Raw genomic sequence first — 19,100 nt, forward strand, 5'->3', positions numbered from 1 at the left:
ACACCGTCACGATCAATATTAGAAAAAAACCCATCTTTATTTACACTGGAGAGCACGCAGCAGGAGCCAGCCTCCTGCAGGCACACAGCATGCACACAGAGCTCTCCCCTGGCTCAGCAGCCCCCTCGGTGCTCGATCCTGACCAGCATGACGGTGACGTTGTCGGCCGAGCCGCGCTGCACGGCCTTGCTGGCCAGCCTGTTACACGCGGCCTCGTAGCGAGCGTCGGCCTCCAGCCTCCCCTCTCTCGTCTGGATATTCTTATCCTGTAGGGACAGAGCAACCTCACTGCTCCCAGCAAAGCTGGGATTGGCTTGTATTGTGTTCTTGTATGTTTTAGCTGCATTAAGTTGTACTTTGCTTTATCCCAGTTTCCCCCCTGCTGCCTCCTGCGACGGTGGGGTTGTGTTTTCCAAACATTGGGAAGCAGAACAAATGCAGACAGCCTAGGGGATGACTAGAGGGCACTCTGGCAGAAGTCCATTTTGTGCCCTGTGCAGTGACAAACCCAGCCCCCACATGCCACCTTCTCCTCACCTCCAGGCAGGACACAATGAAGTTCACAGCTTCTTCTGGTGTAAACACTTTAAAGAGGCCATCACACGCTATCAGAATGAACCTGGAAATCAAGTGGAGACAGATTCCAAGGCTGAATTTTTGGCTCCTCAGCTACAACAAAATCACTCCAATCTATTTTATGAACATCCAAGCTCAGATCCAAAGGGAAGATGCTGTGAAAGCTCATCTGAAAATCCCTTGGGAGCTACTGTTCATGGCAATTCAAAATACAGGGCAAAGAGCCAGGCAACAAATGTAAGACCTTGATCAGGACATCCTGGCTGTGCTACAACACTGGCAGGATCATGTATGATCCTGGTCAAATGCTCCATTGTTTCTCTAAGAACTGCTTCTTTCCTCTGAGTCCTTTTCATTCATGTATTTTCCCTGTGAAGCAGCTAATGCAAGGAAATACAGAAACAAAGCTCTTTCACTTTACATTTCTAGACTCCTGAGGCATGTGGTAATTTAAACATGCAAACTCAAAAAGAAAAGTACGTGACACAACTGTGAGCAGAAAACTCTGACACAAAATACTGCCACAGGCTGCAGAAGGTTGAGGAGATACAAAGCCCAAGGCAAGGGCAGCATCCCCCTTAGGATGGGGAGGCAGCCTGCTGTGCACTCCCTGCCTGCACAGGGAACTGCATTAACCAGGAGCCCTAACCAGAGTCCCCAGGACAAGGAAAACTAAACAAACCTACAGAAGTGGTCAGTCTGCACATGCCTCTGAAGACATCACTTCAGTGCATGATACTCACGAGTATCTTTAGAAATATTTCAGTGGATCACTTGATATGGAGCTCTAATCCCAGAAAAAGCAGCAGTACTGGGTTACACTCACCTCTGAGAGTCTGCAGGGCCATACTGACACAAAAGCTCACTGCAATTTGTCGTTGCCAATCATATCATGGAAAAGTATCTCAAATCTTCAAATATCACAGATGAAGGCAAAAGTCTTTATTGCCACCACAGCTGCTAAAAACAACTCCTGGACAGGATGGAGACCCAAGAGAACTCAAGCCTCAACTACCTGCTTGAACACTGATTTGTGAGCTTAATCAGAGCTCAGAGGACATCTAAGGCCTGTGCATGCTATTGCTATGAGGCTGGCTCCTCCAGAGGAGCATTCACAGCATCTGGGCAGAGCAGCAGGTTATCCCACTGTCCTAACAAGGAACAGAAGCAGAGAGGCAGCAGCAGTAAGAACATCCTCTGATTCTGGAGGGATCAGCCTGAAGTGCCTTGGCTCTCAGAGCAGAGCAAGCAGGGCTGGGACAGGCCCCCCGTGCCAGGGCACCCGTTACCTGTCATTGTGTGTGAGCTGGCAGCGTTTGATGTCGGGCACAGAGATGACACCACAGCGCTTGTACTGCCCGTCCCCGATGGAGCGCGAGACCTCCAGCACTCCCAGCACTCTGCCGTCCCTGCACGAGGAGAGAAAGCACTCAGAGCCCTCCCCACGTGTGCATTCCACTGCACTGCCTGCTGGGGACATGGTGCACCCATCTGCTTGTACAAATAATGACCCACTTCCCCAGCAAGCTCAAATCTTCCCTTCAAAGCCCCCTTGCCTTTCTGTGTGTTTGTGTGAAGCTCTGGGAAACAGCTGAGGAGGAAATAAAGTCAGGAGACTTCAAGGCTGTTCTCTGTCACCCTGCCCTAACTCAAATCCTGCTTAGCCTAGCAAACTGGGGCAGTAAAATTATATGTGAGCTGAACTCCCAGTGGCATAGTTTGAATAGAGATTATTTTTTGGCAAGATATCCAGCAAACTGCTCTTCACTAGAAGCAGAGTGGCAGAGGCAAGAGGTGTGAGTCAGCAGCCCCTCTGAGGACACCAACCCCTACAGACTGGCCCAGCTGCAGGCAGCTCCCAGGAGTGAAAAACACAACATGTTCAGCTCCTGACCACTTGGCCTTTAGTAACACTGATTGCAGCATGCAGTTTATGTGAAACCCACGTTACAACACCCCTCAGGAAACACCTCTGGGTTGTCAAGCTTTTTTAACTAACCCAGCTCCATAGAGAACAGCTTCCCACACTTCACCTATCCAACAATAAAGCATCTTCTCCCCAAAAAGGCTCTTCTGTGCCCTCTGAGAATACACAAAGCTCATTCATCTCATAGTCCAAGCAGCCCCACTTGAGATAAAAGCCAGGAGCAAGGCATGTCATGGAGAAGAGATCTGACACTCACACACTTTGTGGCTTATCTCCTGGGCCCAAAATATTGAAGTGCAAGCAGAGGGAGAGGCTCCCAGGCAGTCAGGGACCAGTTCTGAAAGGAGCTAACAGACACTGGGCCATCTCTTTGCCATGTGCAAAGAGAGATCAGTGCAGAGTGCAAGTGGCAGCATGTGCTCCCCAGAGATAAGGGGAACAAAGCGCTCCAGTGCAGTGTAACAGAACTGAGCCCACCCCTCTCCAGCCTGGCTGCATTTTGCTTCCACAGGCATGAAGATACTTCACCTGCACTGAATCCTTTCTTTGTGAAAATGCTACTAAATCAAGAAACAGCCCTCAAAGAAGACAGAGAACCTAGCCACGGAAATAGGACACAGTTGTTGTGTTTGGCACCCGCTCCCCAAACAGCCATGAACTCCTTTTTGCACAGGAACATTAAGATAATCACATTTTGGCTCTAGAAAACTCCCTCCTAATGCAGAGAGCCTCAGTGCATACAGTAACCCCAGGGGAGCAACACCAATGGACATTGAGGGCTTTCTGTGCCCTCTCAAACCATGCCCCCTCTCAGGGGACAAGGACAGAGGAGTCATGCTGCAAGGAGATGGGTTCTGTTCAGCACCACAGTGTGCAGAAAGCAGCAACTTCCTCAACAATCCAATCCAGCTCTGTAGATCCAAATCTGTAGGTCAAGCTTAAGCCTGCCTATGCTGGTATCCCACTGCCAGGCTCTCACAGGGGTCCTGCCCTGGCCTCTTAAGGCTCTGGGAACCACCAACCAACCCCAGTAACTGAATCCTTACAGGCCTCAGGTATATTCCAACTAGGATGTTCCAACTAGGATGCATACTGTGCTCAGAGAGCTTCAAAATCTCAATGCTCAAGCCCCAAATCAGGCTGGGGTTTAGATCAGCTCATTCACACCCCAGGCACTCACCTGACATTTCCCCCAGCTTTCTGTATCCGCATCCTCTCCTCGTACTGGGTGGGGTTGTGCTCCTTGCTGAGGCTCAGGGCTGTGTGCTTCTGGCTCTCCTCGTTGTACCGACACAGAACGGCCTGTGCTGACAAAACACCCCCATCAAACAACAGCCCAGCTGCAGCTTCTGGAGACAGCCCCACACTGCACTGAGTGGTGCCAGGGGTGACTCTCAGGGCTCATTCCTAGGCAGGAGGTGCTGCTCAGTGATTTTATCACTGATCTGGATGCAGGAGTTGAATGCAGCATTGCCACGTTTGCTGGTGATACCACACTGGCAGTGCTGTGGGCTCTCTGGAGTGATGAGGCCTTGCAGAGGGCTCTGCACCCAGGGGGAGCAAGGCTGAGCACGAGGCTGAGCTGGGAGAGGAGAGGCTGGGGAGCAGCCCTGGAAGGGTCTGGGGGTGCTGGGGCAGCAGCTGAGCAGGAACCATGGCCAGGAGGGCAGGTGGCATCCTGGGGACACCGACACACGAGAGGGCAGGGCCTGGCTGTGCTCAGCTCTGGGCAGCCTCACCCAGAGAGCTCCAGGGTCAGAGATGGGGAAGGGGCTTGAGTGTGCCCAGAGGAGGAGACCCAGGCTGGGGCTGGGAGGTGACCTGGGAGGGGGCTGAGGGCTCTGGGTTTGTCTGATTAGAGAGAAGGCTGAGGGCTCTGGGTTTGTCTGCTTAGAGAGAAGGCTGAGGGCTCTGGGTTTGTCTGATTTAGAGAGAAGGAGGCTGAGGGCTCTGGGTTTGTCTGCTTTAGAGAGGAGGCTGAGGGCTCTGGGTTTGTCTGCTTTGGAGAGAGGGAGGCTGAGGGCTCTGGGTTTGTCTGATTTAGAGAGAAGGCTGAGGGCTCTGGGTTTGTCTGATTTAGAGAGAAGGAGGCTGAGGGCTCTGGGTTTGTCTGCTTTAGAGAGGGGGCTGAGGGCTCTGGGTTTGTCTGATTTAGAGAGAGGGAGGCTGAGGGCTCTGGGTTTGTCTGATTTGAGAGGAGGCTGAGGGCTCTGGGTTTGTCTGATTTAGAGAGAAGGAGGCTGAGGGCTCTGGGTTTGTCTGCTTTGAGAGAAGGAGGCTGAGGGCTCTGGGTTTGTCTGATTTGAGAGGAGGCTGAGGGCTCTGGGTTTGTCTGATTTAGAGAGGGGGCTGAGGGCTCTGGGTTTGTCTGATTTAGAGAGGGAGGCTGAGGGCTCTGGGTTTGTCTGATTTAGAGAGAAGGAGGCTGAGGGCTCTGGGTTTGTCTGATTTAGAGAGGAAGAGGCTGAGGGCTCTGGGTTTGTCTGATTTAGAGAGAAGGAGGCTGAGGGCTCTGGGTTTGTCTGCTTTGAGAGAGGGAGGCTGAGGGCTCTGGGTTTGTCTGATTTAGAGAGAAGGAGGCTGAGGGCTCTGGGTTTGTCTGCTTAGAGAGGAGGCTGAGGGCTCTGGGTTTGTCTGATTTGAGAGGAGGCTGAGGGCTCTGGGTTTGTCTGATTTGAGAGGAGGCTGAGGGCTCTGGGTTTGTCTGATTTAGAGAGAAGGAGGCTGAGGGCTCTGGGTTTGTCTGATTTAGAGAGAAGGAGGCTGAGGGCTCTGGGTTTGTCTGCTTTGAGAGAAGGAGGCTGAGGGCTCTGGGTTTGTCTGATTTGAGAGAAGGAGGCTGAGGGCTCTGGGTTTGTCTGATTTGAGAGGAGGCTGAGGGCTCTGGGTTTGTCTGATTTAGAGAGGGAGGCTGAGGGCTCTGGGTTTGTCTGATTTAGAGAGGGGGCTGAGGGCTCTGGGTTTGTCTGATTTAGAGAGGGAGGCTGAGGGCTCTGGGTTTGTCTGATTTAGAGAGAAGGAGGCTGAGGGCTCTGGGTTTGTCTGATTTAGAGAGAAGGAGGCTGAGGGCTCTGGGTTTGTCTGCTTTGGAGGGAAGGAGGCTGAGGGCTCTGGGTTTGTCTGATTTGGACAGAAGGAGGCTGAGGGCTCTGGGTTTGTCTGCTTTGGAGGGAAGGAGGCTGAGGGACAGCCTCATCCCCTCTGCAGCTTCCTGAGGAGGGGGCATGGAGAGGGAAGTGCTGATCTCATGGGAATGCTGCTCTCAAAGCAGGGCCAGGGGAGGCTCAGGCTGGACATTTATACAGCAAATAATGAAATACTGCACCAGGCTCCCTGCAGAGATGGCTGATGCCCCAGACTGTATTCAAGAGGCATTTGAGCAGTGGTGAAACTTTAGGGCAGCCCTGAACTGGTCAAGCAGTTGGACCAGATGATTGTCCTAAGCTCCTGCCAACTGAAATATTCAAATATTCTCTTCTTGACACTGTGAGATATTTAACACCACCAAGAGAGAGCTTTCACACACCACTGCTTTACACTATGGGAGACAACACAGAAATACTCTGTACCCACCCAAACCAAGATACTTTGTGGGAACAGTTGAGTAGCTCATGACAACTCAGACATCCCAAACAAACAAACAAACAAACAAAACCCCCACATAGCTCTGGGCAGAATGAAGATGCCACCAGGGGTCTCCATTCTGCTTACCCGGCTGTCCCCGAGGTTGGCTATGTAGAGAATATTGTCAACAGCCAGGACACAAGTGGCTGTGGAGCCATCCTTCCATGCTGGCTTCCTGAAAGGAACAGAAATGGGATTGCTCAAGGGAAAAACAACACTTAAGAAGTTACAGAGTGTTCCTGGGGACTCAAAGAGTGTGCAGCAACCAGGTGGCACAAGCCCACAGCAGCTGCCTGCCAGCAGCTCAGGTTGGTGACAAACAGCAAACTGGAGAGGGACAGAGAAGCTGCACACCCTGCAGATTCTGAATCACAGAATCACAGAAGTTCAAGACTGGAAGAGACCTATGAGATCATCAAGTCCAGCCGATGTTCTAACTGTTCAACTAGATCATGGCAGCAAGTGCCACATCCAGTCTTTTTTTGAATTCTTCAAGGGATGATGACTCCACCACCTCACTGGGTAAATGAATGCACAGCCCATGCCCAGCTGGGGCAAATACTGCCAACCACAGCTCCCACACCAACTCCTCCTGACACTCAGCTCCCAGGAAACCTCGTGTGTGAGCAGACCAGGCTCAGCCCTGATGGCTGCCCAAAAGCTACAGCATCACGAGCAAACAAAAACCCCACACTCCTCCTTGGGAAGCTGCTTCTTTGCAGCAAAACTCTACAGCAGAAATTCCTTCTTTTTTGCTTACACTTTCCTCCTTTTCTCACAGTGTCCCTGTTCCCTGCTCCACCTCAGCCCTCCCCACCTCAGCAGCAGCATGACCACTTGCTCAGTTGCTCTCCTCCTGTTTCACTTCCTGTAGTTAAGCTTTTATCTCTAGAGCTCTAGGTAAAATGAGAAGCATTTCTTAGATTACAGCTGCCAGACTAGCCCTGTTCACAAAAAAGCATGGCTATGATGCTATTCTTCACTGAGAGACTAATTTCTAGACATATTTCACCCAGTTTTTCCTTACTTTGAAGGTGTGGCTCCATGAACATGATTCATTTCACCATCAATACAGCTATTGCTAGCAATCCTTTGTCATAAGTCATGTTTCTGACCAGAGGCTGGTTTGAGAAAGATACTACTGACAGCTCTTGACAGACTCAAGAAAGCATCCTTCTTTTGCCTGGTCAAACTTGTTGTTTGATTAGGCTTAAGAGACTGAGCCAGTTTACAATTTACTTAGAATTGGAAGTTTCAGGGAATCAAATGCACCAGCAGTGTCTCCATCTGTGAGAGAGGTGTCACTGTGAAACAATAAAAATCCCAAACCAAATGTGTGTGAAGGACTGGTAACAAAGTGACTGTGTTTGAAATGCAATCTGTATCTTCCCTAGTCCACACATTTGGTGTGTCAGCTCAGCAGACACTGAGAGAAGGGTGCTTGGCAGGCTGGCATTTACCCCACAGAGGGACATTCTTCATAACATCTCTGTTTTCTAAAGAGTTGAAGAAAGCAAGATTTAAATTTACATTGGGAGATGTAGGTCTTTCAACACAGGGCATTAAAAGCTGCCTCAGGGATGTGTTCCAGCCTGACAAGCAGAGCTCTAAAGAAAGCTCAGTGGCCTCTACAGAGCCCCTCCTGCCACACACTGATGCCATCAACAGAGAGATCCCACCTCAGGCAGCACAGGACAAGTCCCTTCAGCAACATGGCAAGTCTTTAAATAGAAATCAAACAATCCTGATAAGGATTTTCTAAAGAGTTGAAGAAAGCAAGATTTAAATTTACATTGGGAGGTGTAGATCTTTTGACACAGGATTGTCCCTATTAAGGACAGAGGTGGTCCTTGAACCTGTTTTGCTTCCTTCCTTTGTAGAAACATTTCAGTCTAAGGGATCCTACAGAGCACTTACCACAGAGTAAGGGTGGAACATGCCATGATCCAGTTCTCAGCTGGCAGAGGCACAGCCTGGCACAGTGGAGCTGTGTGGAGTTTTGCCAAAGCACAGGAATGACACAAGGAAGGTTTCCTCTGCCCTGCTCACAACTCAGACCTCAGAATGCACACTAAGAAATACAATTAACAGAAAGCATTTGTACTTACTGGCTGGATGCCTGCTTTAGAAACTCCTCATCTGTGTGTTTGAAGGTGTCCAAAAGGCATCTCTTCACAGTTTTCTCCACGCTGGCTACCTCACCTGTCAGAGAAAACAGCAACTAAGCTCCAAGTGAAACATATCTGATCTATCCTAGTCTGTCCCTTTGCTCATCCAACAGTCAGTCAGGCAGTGCATCTCTTGGACCCTACAGAGCAGCTGTGGCACAGCCTGGGCTTACCCTACCAGAAATCCATGCAGTAGTGTATGTGGAGAGTTTATGACCTCTATCTCTCCACCACAGGAGGATTTTCATATTTGATGCCAAAACTGGCAACAGCACATCCCACACTTGTTTAGTGAGTCACAGTTGGCTACTTGCACCCTTGTGGGCAAAAGGCTTCCAGCCCTCTTGCCCAGCAGACACAGCAGTCTTGCAAGCCCTCTGGTAATAAGTGCCAAGGCAGAAAAGGTGATGGTTGTCATACAGGCCTTATTCCACCCCTCTCACCTTTAGGAAATTTCTTGATCAGGTTCTGGTGCAGATTCTGTGCTGCAAATTTGGAGGCTCGCACCCCGCCGTGGCCATCAAAAACAGCGAAGTACGAGACACGTGTGCTGTGAGGGAACCAAAGGCAGCAGGAGGAGCTGAGAAAGGCCACAGGGAATGGGAACAAGAACATCCCTCTCCAAACCACCCTGCCCTGTGCCAGCCACTCCACAAATCCTGCACCCCAAGGCACAGAAGGCAGCAGGTGTCTGAGCTCATATATTCAGCATTTACGTGGTTTATGTGTTGTAACACTCAGCTGAAAACTTTCTTGTAATTTTCCACTTCTCAAGAAAATGAAGGGCTAAAGGGTTTACAGGTTGGCATAAAAGTAGATAAACATTTTACCTCAAGGATACTGCAACTCTCCAGGCATCACAGACATCAGTTTAGCCAATCCTACAGTCCCTTCCATGCCTAAGCTTGTTCTAACAATGCTACAGACAAAAAAACTTGGATCTCTCAGAACACAAACCTCTTGGGACAATACTAGCTCAGAAGCAAAATCCAGTATCGGGGTGATGCTTGAGCACATTTCTTTCATTTTACATACCCACTTACATTTGGGTAATACAGGATCAACACCCAGTGTTATCAGGCCCTCATTATTTTAATTTCACATACCCATTTACATTTGGGTAATACAGGATCAGCATCCAGAGTTATCAGGCCCTCATGGTGCTCATTATTTTAATTTTATATATCCACTTACATTTGGGTAATACAGGATCAGCATCCAGAGTTATCAGGCCCTCATGGTGCTCATTATTTTAACTTTATAGACCCACCTACATTTGGGTAATACAGGATCAACACCCAGTGTTATCAGGCCCTCATTATTTTAATTTTACATACCCACCTACATTTGGGTAATACAGGATCAGCATCCAGAGTTATCAGGCCCTCATGGTGCTCCTAAAGTCAGTGACTGAATCCACTAAGCACCCCTCCAAGGGGGGTGTTTGTACACAGCAGCCCTGTGAACTGCCTGGGAACACAGCTAGCTGATGCTTCACCCCAGGTCTCCCATAACAAGCCCAAACCATGCACCACAAGAGGCAGACAAGAGCATCAGCTGTTCCAAGCAGAAGGGACCATCCCCTGGGTTTAGCTGAAGCAAGCTGGGGCTCCCTCAGCCCCAGGATGGCTGCTCTGGCCCCTGGGCTCACTCACATTTGGGAGGGCAGAGGCCGGCACTCCTCGGTGATGTCGTTTAGGATGACGTGTGCATCCTGCATGTCTTCCCTCTCGCCTTTCCTCTCTGCCACGTAACCCTTCAGGCCAAGAATGCCCACTGATCCTAAAGGGGAACAAAGCAGACACACACACATGCAAATCAAACTCCTCTGTCCCCTCAGCTCAGGCTAAAACCAGAAGTTCTCAGCTTTCAGAGCCCTTGTCCTGGCAGCGCAGCCCTCATACTGCAACAAACCCTCTGCTGCTGAGCAGGACATGTTCACTTTGTGACATGGATTTTATGTGCTCCCAAGGTCAGCAGCTCTAAAAGCAGCCTGCCCTCATTCTGGCAGGCAGCTGCAGCCAAGCAGGACTGCTGGGCATTGGGCAGGACTCTAAAACAGGGGCAGGGGACAGGGGGGGCAGGGGAAGCACGTGGCACTGAACCTGCAGCTTAACAAAGCCCAGCTTTAAAGAGTGCACTAAGGACTGGAAACCCAGGTCTGAAGCACCCAGGACACGTCTTTTCCTTTGTACCCCTGAACACATCTTGCTCCCAAAGCTGCAACACAGGCACTGGAGCCAAAGGCCCTGTCTGTAACAGGCCTGTCTGTCCCCCTCTCAGCAGCCAGCACAGACTTGTGGATGTGGCAAAAGAAAGTGATGTGGATCCAGCCTCACAGAAGGTGCACACCAATGCCCCTCTGGGCAGCACAAGCACTTATCCTGCCAGTGCTGAGGGCCTGCTGCCCAGCTCCTGCTGCTCCAGCAGGGACAGAAACAACGCCCAGGTGAAGGAGACACACAGAGCCAGGAAGCTCAAGGAGCTGCCACAGCCCCCTGCAGCAGTTTGTTGTTTCCTGCAAGAAGCTGGAAAGGCAAGCAGACTGAAAAACCAAAGCTTAGCTTTGTTCTGGACTTACTCAGCCCAACGCCAAAAGTACAAATTGAGTACATTTGTTTTCAAACTGTCTGAAAACCTTTACAAACTTTCTTTTCCACAAGTTCTTCCCTGCCATTCTTCTCTTCCTCCTCCTCCTCCAAGGACTTTCTCTTCTGTCCTTTCTCTTGGCTCTCTGCTGATGAGTCTTGCTTAGTAGCACTGGAGGCTGAAAGAAAGCAAGGATGCAGGTGGCTCCAGTGTTCCAGGACTGTTTGACTTGCACAAATTCAGCAGCAAGGAATTTTATACAAAAACACACTCAGGAGTGCAGACTCACACAGCATTAAGTGACCACAGTTACTATGAACAACCCACAGGCTTTATTCCTTAGCTACCAGGCTTTTTTGTTTAAGTTAATTTCTCAGAAGCTAATGCTACAGGCTGGAACATTTCTACATTATTATTATTATTGTTATTTTCCTCTCTGATCTCTGCCCACAACAATTCAAAGGAACTTATAAACATGCATACTTTTAGAAGGCTACAAATTAAAGCCAGCAAGCAAAAACCTGATGTCAGAACTGTGGCTTTGTCCTTCTGGAGATTTAGGCTCCCATGGGTATAGTGAATTATCTCAGCTCCTCCCAGGTGACAGCAAGCACATGGCTGCATGCACAAAGCCTTGCAGAGCAGCAGCCAGGGCAGGGCAGCACCAGGGCACTCAGACAACTATGGTCCCCAAAAGACAGGAATGTACTTCTGGGAACAGGCCTGATTTTAAGATTCAGGATCCTGATTTAAACAACTGGGCCACAAATTGCCAATCAGGACTGGAGAAATAAGCACCAGGGTAACCTGCTATGTGTCCAACACCACAGGCTGCGCTGTGGGCTGTTCCCAGAGAGGCTGAGGAGGGACACAGCTCCTTACCTGGGTCACCACTGCTGGCTGGTGGGAGACCATCGAAGAGCAAAGAGCCTTCTTTTCCTGGAGCACAAAAAGAAGACAAAAACAATTAAATACCTTTGTTCCTTTCAGGGAATAATGCTTTGCCTATGTCTCTCCTGAGGTGAAGAAATTATGCCAGTTTACCAAAGAGAGCCAAATTTCTACTTCCATTACTAGTTGGGCAAATCCAGACTTTTCATTTGCTCCAGGGAACATTTTTAAGGAATGTTTCATAGAATATATGTGGAACATTTATAACACCCTGGTTACAAAAAACCAAACAGGATGCAGCTGGTCTGCACGCCAGCACTGATAACCCTGCTGTCTTTATTCTTGTCTAACAAAGAACAGGATTTACACACATTTCATCTGAAAGAGATGCTGATGCAGGAAACACAGAAAACCAAGCTAATGGTAGGAACAGAGCACCCATACCTGAGTCAGCACTGCTGGATGGTGGGAGATCATCAAACAGCAGAGGCCCTTTTTGGGCATCTTTCCCTGCAAGGCACCAGGGCAGAGTAAGGAAGCAGTGCAGGCATTCCTGGGGAGCTGCTCTGAAGGACGGTCCCCAGGCCAGCACACGTGTGGTAAACCAGGAGAGCCCTACTTCCAGCTGTAATTTTAGCAGCTGCTACACAACCTAAATAACCACCTGCCTGGGGCTGAGGTGAGCTTTTGTCTTGAGACAGGTTTTTGGTGGTTTTTTTTTTTTTGCTAGCAATCCCCTAAGCTCAGCAGCACAGTGAGAGGCAAGGCTCCAACGTGGTCTAAACCGCGGGGAGCTGCAGTTCACACAGAACATGCAAAAACACGGTATAGACTGCAATGGGGCGAGTCCCAGGGAAAACAAAACCACAAAACCCACCAAACCCGGCATTTTCTCCAGCGATTTTTAACCCGTCCCCTCACGCTCCCCCTCGCCCCTCAAGCTCCCCGTTGTGGCGGCCCGGCAGTGCGCGGAGCCACGCTGCCCACGGCCGAGCTGCAGCAGGCCCGCCGCCCCTCAGCGAGCCCACGGGCCGCGGCCGGGCAGGCCCGACGGACAGCGCGGGCCCGAGCGGGTCGCGGCCTCACCCGCGGCGGCGCCGGGCTCGGGCAGGTCCCCGAACAGGTCCATGGCCGCCGCTCGCTGCCGCCCGCCGCCGCCGGCCCTACCCGCACCCGCGGCGGGCCGGAAACGGGCCCGCGCCCCCCGGCAGCGGAAACACCGCGCGGCCCCGCCCACGGCGGCGCGTGCCCGCCGCCTCCGCCAATCGCAAGCGGGGCTGCGCTGTCAGTCAGCGCCGTAGCCCCGCCCCTTGCCCCGCCGTGTTGAGCGCGCCCGCGAGGGGGCGCCCCTTAGTGGCGGTGGCGCTGCCCGCCCTCAGCTCCGCTCCCCTCAGTGGCACTGCCCGCCTTGAGCTCCGCTCCCCTCGCCTTGAGCGCCGCTGCCCTCCGCTCTGTTCCCTCAGCTCCGCTCCCCTCAGTGGCACTGCCCGCCTTGAGCGCCGCTCCCCTCAGTGGCACTGCCCGCCTTGAGCGGCGCTGCCCTCCGCTCTGTTCCCTCAGCTCCGCTCCCCTCAGTGGCACTGCCCGCCCTGAGCCCCGCTGCCCTCCGCTCCGCTCCCCTCAGCGCCATTCCCTTCAGATCCGCTCCCCTCAGCGCCGCTGCCCTCAGCTCCTCTCCGCTCTCCTCCCCTCAGCGCCGGTCCCGTCCCGTCCCGTCCCGTCCCTGCCGCCGCCCCGCCAGCCCCAGAGATCACGCTCAGCAGCGCACGGGAGTTGCGTTAAATGCGACATTTATTTCAGAACCGAACAAGCCTCACGTGCGCACGGACGGCCAGGACCCGCAGTACCGCCCCCCTGGCACACGGCAGGGAGCGCCGGCGGGAACCGGAGGGCGGGGAGCGCCGCCTCCCTCCTCCCCTGGCCCCGGCCCGCCCGCCGGTGCCCGCCTGCCTTCCGTGCCACCCGCTGCCCTGTGCAGTTTCCCTTCCCGTTGGGCTTTCGTCGTGCTCGAAGCTCCGGTGTGCATTCCTTGCCGAGGGGATGGGGCCAGGGCCGTGCCGAGGAGCGGGCAGAGCGCTGCTGTGAGATGGCAGGCGGCCCGTGTGCCGCATCCAGCGGGCAGCTCTGAGTCCCTCGGCTTCCACCTCCAGCCGAGCCGTCTGCTCTGCAGGTTTGCTGGCCTCAGGCATGGCTCGGCTCTGGCTGGAGGGTGCCCTTCAGCTGGCTGCGTCTTGTCTGTGGCACAGGCAGCACCACACAGCCCTGGCCAGTGAACCTGTGTCTGGTCCCTGACAGACACTGGTCTCATCTCTGCCAGAAGCTGCCTCCATTCTGGAGGAGCCTCCCCTCAGCTACTCCCTGTTTGTCCACCCTGAGCCTCTTACAGTGACATCTGGGATGGTACTAACTAGTCCTTGCTCAGAGCACGGGAGCCAGGATGTTGCAGCCTGGGCCCCTGCCTTGCCCCAGCTCAGCCTCTGTGCCTCCAGGCTGGCACCTCTTCACACAGAAAGGGCACAAGTCGGCCCTTTCAGGTCTAAAAGGATCACAGAGGGGAAGATAGCCCAGTTTGCTGGGGAGGTTGTCCTGGGCAGGGGAGCTGGGCTGAGAGGAGCAGCCCCACTGCAGATTTGGGCTGTAGTAATGGGGTAAGATGCCCAAGGAGCTGTGGCGAGGCCAGGCAGAACCAGCATGTGCTCAAGAAGAATCCCCAAACTCTTTCCGTCACCTGAAACCCAAGCTAAAGGGTGCCTGATATGCGGCAAGGGGGCCAGTGCAAGCCTCTACTCCTCTGCCACGTCCCTGCCTGTCCGTGCCCCCCACAACACGAGTGTAACGAGAAGACAGCACCACGTCCCACACACACACACCCACACACACACACACACACAATCACACCCCACAGACAGTGCAGGGAGGTGTGGCAGAGCCAAGGCGCAGCCGTGCTGGACAAGAGACAGCAGAGCTGGGGGGGTGCCTGGGAGATGCACGGAGGAAGATGCTCAGCTTCCAGCACGGAGCTGTGCCAGATGCTGCTGGCCACTTGGGAAGCCCTGAACAAAAACATCTAGTCATGGGTGAGAGATGGGAGAAGAGGGAGAGCTGCTGCTGGAGGAGGTGGGAAGCAGTGATGGCTGGAGGAAGAAGGTCTTTTCAGCAAAAAACACCTCCTGTGCAGGAAGCCTCCAGATTAACATGCTGATGGAGGCAGGGTGGGGGGAGGTGGGTGCTCGCTTCTGCAGCAGAGGAAGAGTGAGAAAACACCAGCTACAACAGAAAAAAAGAAGCCCCATCCCCACCCTGACACCCTTTGATCTGCTTTGAGTTCATCATCCTGCTGGGAGAAGAAGGGATGTGCAGGCCCTTTTGGGAAAGGGCAAGAAGAATCCTGTAGGGTGGGATAGTCATTCCTAGTCGTGGCTCCTGGGGAATTTTCCTATTCCACCTGAACCTCCACACTCCCTGCAGGGTTGGGATCCTTGGCATCCTGCCCTAAGAGTGGGAAATCCCTTTGGATGAGACATCTGGGGGTCCCAGGCTGGGATAGGGGAGGTGGCCCAAGTGCTTTTTGTTGGAAAGGGGAGCCCAGCACGGGGTGACAGACAGAGCCATACCCAGAGCTCTCCTTTTCCCTCCAGTAGGACCAAGCTCCAAAGTGCAGTGACCCACCTGCAGGGACAGGGCGCCCTGGCCAGCTCAGACTGTGGCCTCCTCCCTTCCAGAGGTAGATGGGACAGGTAGGAATTGCCTTCTTTGGGAAGACATGGTGGGCTGTCTGGCCACTGCTCAGGGGAAAAGTAGTTTAAGCTGTAGGGGAAGGCAAAGCAAATATCTGGGGAAGGCATGGAGTGAGGGTGAGAGCTGCACTGCTGCCAGGCACAAGCCAGGGGTGTCCTGGGAAGGCATCTCTGGAAGCCAGGCCCAGCACCAAGGCTCTCCCCTGCCTGGGGGAGGCATTGGCTGGGGGCCAGGACTCAACTTAGGGGATTTTTGTGATGTAAATAGAAATAAATACTTTATAAATATAATCTTAAAGTACTGACACCTGATCTTACTCTGCTGTCTCTTGCAGAAACACCGGTAAATTAGGGAAACCCCACATCTCAATTACCACTTTCCCTTCGCCTGAGGGCAATTCCTCCTGCTCTCCCAGCTCTGAGCTTTGCTGCATTCCCATCTCTCTAGATCAAAGACCAGCTTTTAGCCAAAACCACCCTTCTCACTCCCTCCCCTCTGACAGGGACCTTTTTTTGGAGCGTTAGATGGTGTGATATGAAGGTCACCCATGGAGGGACAGGCAGAAGATGGCACGTGCACAAGGAATCCTGCCCAGGCGGGTCCAGGCTTTTGCAGCTACAAACAGAAGTGAGTTTCCCCTGTGAAGCTGTGAATCAAGACAGATCCTTCCATGGAGCAGAGAGCTGGGGCAGCAGATGGTGTGAAAGATCAGATATTAACATGGGGAGTCTTCAGACAGAATCAGCTATCTTGATCCTGTTGGCAGACGGATGAGGTGGAGGGTATTTTTCAGGTTAGATTCTCATCTGGGCTGTTCTCCTTCTGGACAGCTTGGATCTGATTTGGAAAACAAGGGACAAAAGGTGTTAAAAAATGTGGACAAGGAGAGGTGTGGACTCCCAGGTTCAGTGTCCAGGCTGATACTTGAATCCAGAGAGCTGGAGGGACATAGAATTAGTGTCTCTTTAGCCAGAGCACACAGTTCTGAGCATTTAGTCCTATTCTCCTAGTCCTGCCACTTGAGGTGATCTCAAGAAGTCCATGGGATGGTCTTGTTGAGGAATGAAAACATTTAGTGCAGGTAGCTTGGTGTGCAGCTGCGATTTGAGCTGCAGGGGTGGCAGCCTGAGGCCAGAGCCGTGAACTGCCCAGCGTTTGCATAACAAAGGGCACAGGGACCTGGGGCACGGCCAGGTGAAGGACACAGGGACTAAGAGGGTGTAAAAGCCCAGGGTTCCCTTTGTTCAGGCTCCTTTCTCAGAGGCACCCAGCTCCAGCTGTTATTTTGTTATTGCACCGTGATTAAATTATTTAAAGGATCGAGATGTCTGAGACTCTGCTGTGGGAAACTGGTGACTGAGCCAGTTAGGAAACCTTGTCTGAGTGTGTGAGCTGAGTGTAGAAGTCAAGCAAGGAACCACCTGCTGTGAAGGGGCCTCAGTCCCAGCTCAGGTGGCTCCTGTGTGACTCCAGAGTGTGGCTCTGGGATGGTGAGACAGGAAAGTTTCCTTAACAGTCTCAAAAACTCCATGGGATGGTCCCAAGAACAGTGACAGGCCAGAGGCCCTGCCACCAGGCATGGATCGTGCTTTGAGCTCAGCACAACAACACCTCTGTACCACCTGGAATCTGGCCCTAGACTGAAGCATTTAAATGTGGATGAGCTGAATTCAAAATTAATCTGGTCCAAGTTCTGCCAGCTGAAAGCCTGTCCCAGCACAGCTCTGCACAGGAGATGCTCCCCACACCCAGCTGGGGCTGTAGCAGGAAAGCACTGGGAGCCTGCAGCCCCCCCAGCAATGGCTTCTGTGCGTGCCCCTTCCCCCAGGTGCCCCCGGTACCTTATGGATCCAGCCAGGAGAGGGTTAAAAGCGTAGAGCCAGTCGTGCATGTCCTTGTCACTGCTCGCCTGCAGCAGGATGCCCCGGTGCTCGGTGCACACCGCAAACGTGTTCGGGGTCTGCGGGGGGAGAGCCAGAGCTTAGTGCTTCCCTCAGTGGGGTGTGCAGAGTGGGGCTGGCTCCCAGTGCCCTACCTTGAGCATGGCCTGCTGGTCCTCACTGTACTCCACCTGGGCCTTGGACAGGTTCAGTATGGCCCTCTCCACCGCGTCCTTGTCCGAGTTGTAGATGTAGACGTAGGGACGCCGGACCACCACGAAGCGTTTCACCCACCCATTGGTGTGAGGCTCCAGGAAGTGCAGGTAGCCCTTTTTGGAGACGATGGGACTGCAGAAGGGGTGGGATATAGACCATGAGGAGGTGGCAGTGGTAGGGCATGGTCCCCTGCCCATAGGTGCTCCCCTTGCTGGCTGCCCCAGTTGCTCCTACCTGACTCGAATCTCCTGGATGTCGGGCACCAGCAACCGCTGGGGCTCCTTCTCCTCCTCAGGCCGGCGGGCTGGGGACTTCTTCTGCTCTCCTTCTATCACAGGCTCCAGATCGGGGCTCTCTGCCCTGGAGGAAACCTGGGGGGGTCTGGGGAAGGAGGAGAGGATGGAATGTAGGGAGAGTGATGGCTAGGGAACATCCACAGACAAGGACCGTGTCCCACTGATAACAGCTGCTCTGCCTGGGATTTGTCACCAGAACTTCCCAGGCAGCTCCTTACCTGACCTCCATGGCATTGTAACATCCTTCCACCAGTGATGGGCAGGTCGAAGAGGGGGTGAGAGTGGTGACCCCAAGAGCTGGCATGGAAGGGTCTCTCATCAAGGTCACAGACATTTCAGACAGCTGTGGAGTAATGGAGGTGTGAACTGGAGTTTCTGTGCAAAGCCAGGCACATGCAAAGGACCAGGCTCCTGCTCAGACAGGGAGAGGCAAGACCCCTGGCTGGCAGGGTCCTCCCCTGGCACAGTCCTGAGAGCCACCAGGGCAAGCAGGGGGAGCAGACACCCCAGAGGGGGCATGACTTCTGCCGTAGTGCCCATCTAGCCCCAGCCAGGCACACATCCCTCCCTGGCCCCACCAGCCCAGGGGCAGAGCAGTACCTTGCTCTCGCTGGCGCTGATGCAGACATGGCTGTGGCTGTACTCCCTGTTGAAGGTGTGCGTGAGCAGGCGCAAGCACTGCAGAGAGAGGAGGAGGACAGTGGGGCATGAGGAACATTCCACCTCCCACTTTTCTTCGGCTTCCTCCAGCCACAACCCCCAGCCACCCTGTGGAAGCCACTTCCTGGCCTCGTCCCCACAAGCTGGGTTTGCTGCAGGATGGTACCTTCACAGCCAGCTCCTTCTGCCTCTCGCTGGGGGTCTCGGGGGGAGAGGTGCGGCTTTCAGGTGCTCCATCAGCAGAGAGCGGGGAGGAGATGCAGGAGGTGCTTCGGGACTCCGAATCCTCACTGGAGCAGGGGGACAGCGTCTCCATGCCCAGGCGGTGGGTTGTCTCCAGCTTCTCACGCAGTAACAGGTAGTGTCTTGTCTTCTCCACCTGGGCACAGACACCCAGGCTCAGGGGTGGCCCTCTCCCCATACCCAGGCCTCCTTAACCCCTTTTATTCATTAGCTTTGGATCTGCTGGCACCTAGCCAGCAGTGAAGCACAGGAGTACTGGCAGCACAGCCCCATTCCTGCCTCCTCCCACAAC

At 53.2% G+C, this 19,100-nt stretch overlaps 2 protein-coding genes across 30 annotated transcripts in view; both read right to left on the reverse strand.

Annotated features, from left to right (window-relative positions):
* Nucleotides 1-18: 18 nt before the first annotated feature.
* Nucleotides 19-12,949, reverse strand: ILKAP (ILK associated serine/threonine phosphatase). Of its 2 annotated transcripts, XM_063166551.1 has the most exons (12): nucleotides 12,862-12,949; nucleotides 12,220-12,285; nucleotides 11,767-11,823; nucleotides 10,934-11,062; nucleotides 9,951-10,077; nucleotides 8,739-8,845; nucleotides 8,236-8,329; nucleotides 6,215-6,302; nucleotides 3,684-3,805; nucleotides 1,866-1,985; nucleotides 538-619; nucleotides 19-266 (listed from the first exon to the last, which is right to left on the reverse strand). In XM_063166551.1, the coding sequence occupies exons 1-12, from the start codon at nucleotides 12,902-12,904 to the stop codon at nucleotides 114-116; spliced, it is 1,188 nt and encodes a 395-aa protein (XP_063022621.1). In that variant the 5' UTR covers nucleotides 12,905-12,949; the 3' UTR covers nucleotides 19-113. The 2 variants fall into 2 exon arrangements, with proteins under 2 accessions (XP_063022621.1, XP_063022622.1); XM_063166552.1 differs by lacking the exon at nucleotides 12,220-12,285 and having other exon boundaries at nucleotides 12,862-12,936.
* Nucleotides 12,950-13,548: 599 nt separating this feature from the next.
* Nucleotides 13,549-19,100, reverse strand: part of KIF1A (kinesin family member 1A) — a 37,914-nt gene continuing 32,362 nt past the window's right edge. For all 28 annotated transcript variants that reach the window (XM_063166584.1, XM_063166583.1, XM_063166580.1 and 25 more), the window contains 7 exons: nucleotides 18,732-18,944; nucleotides 18,506-18,583; nucleotides 18,124-18,248; nucleotides 17,844-17,990; nucleotides 17,549-17,741; nucleotides 17,355-17,473; nucleotides 13,549-16,350 (listed from right to left, as the gene is read on the reverse strand). In XM_063166584.1, the coding sequence (XP_063022654.1) occupies nucleotides 16,308-16,350; nucleotides 17,355-17,473; nucleotides 17,549-17,741; nucleotides 17,844-17,990; nucleotides 18,124-18,248; nucleotides 18,506-18,583; nucleotides 18,732-18,944 (918 nt within the window). In that variant the 3' untranslated portion in view covers nucleotides 13,549-16,307. The remainder of the gene's footprint in view (nucleotides 16,351-17,354; nucleotides 17,474-17,548; nucleotides 17,742-17,843; nucleotides 17,991-18,123; nucleotides 18,249-18,505; nucleotides 18,584-18,731; nucleotides 18,945-19,100) is intronic.

The sequence above is a fragment of the Melospiza melodia genome, chromosome 12, assembly GCF_035770615.1.
Source record: "Melospiza melodia melodia isolate bMelMel2 chromosome 12, bMelMel2.pri, whole genome shotgun sequence".
Lineage (NCBI taxonomy): Eukaryota > Metazoa > Chordata > Aves > Passeriformes > Passerellidae > Melospiza > Melospiza melodia.

Bases quoted from the DNA above. Each gene is read 5' to 3' on its own strand.
- ILKAP (XM_063166551.1), bottom strand. From the start codon at position 12,904: ATGGACCTGTTCGGGGACCTGCCCGAGCCCGGCGCCGCCGCGG. The intron at 11,063-11,766 runs GTAAGGAGCTGT...GCTTTCTTTCAG, and splicing joins AGCCAGCAGTGGTGACCCAG to CCTCCAGTGCTACTAAGCAA. The intron at 3,806-6,214 runs GTAAGCAGAATG...TTGTCAGCACAG, and splicing joins CCAACCTCGGGGACAGCCGG to GCCGTTCTGTGTCGGTACAA.